This window comes from Trichinella spiralis (assembly GCF_000181795.1).
Source record: "Trichinella spiralis strain ISS 195 chromosome Unknown Scfld5627, whole genome shotgun sequence".
Lineage (NCBI taxonomy): Eukaryota > Metazoa > Nematoda > Enoplea > Trichinellida > Trichinellidae > Trichinella > Trichinella spiralis.
In genome coordinates this window covers 1-288 of record NW_003532566.1, presented here as the reverse complement: position 1 = coordinate 288, position 288 = coordinate 1, and the positions used below count along the sequence as shown (strand labels likewise).

The window sequence follows — 288 nt, the reverse complement described above, 5'->3', positions numbered from 1 at the left end:
GCTTGAGCAGAATGAAGCCAGAGGAAACTCTGGTGGAAGTTCGTAGCGGTGTTGACGTGCAAATCACTCGTCTGACTTGAGTGTAGGGGCGAAAGACTAATCGAACCATCTAGTTGCTGGTTCCTTCCGAAGTTTCCCTCAGGATAGCTGGCATTTGTTTGTAACAATTTTATCCGGTAGAGCGAATGATTAGAGGTGTTGGGAACGCAATGTTCTCAGCCTATTCTCAAACTTCGAATGGGTAAGCAAGGCGTTTTGCTTTGATTTTACGATGAAATCGCCCAATTA

General features: G+C 45.1%; 1 protein-coding gene across 1 annotated transcript; it reads right to left on the bottom strand.

Annotated features, from left to right (window-relative positions):
* Positions 1–130, bottom strand: Tsp_14302 (conserved hypothetical protein; the record flags this gene model as incomplete). The annotated part of the gene is made up of 1 exon (XM_003366661.1): positions 1–130. A coding segment is annotated over exon 1 (109 nt), but the record flags the coding sequence as incomplete, so codon positions are not given.
* Positions 131–288: the final 158 nt, after the last annotated feature.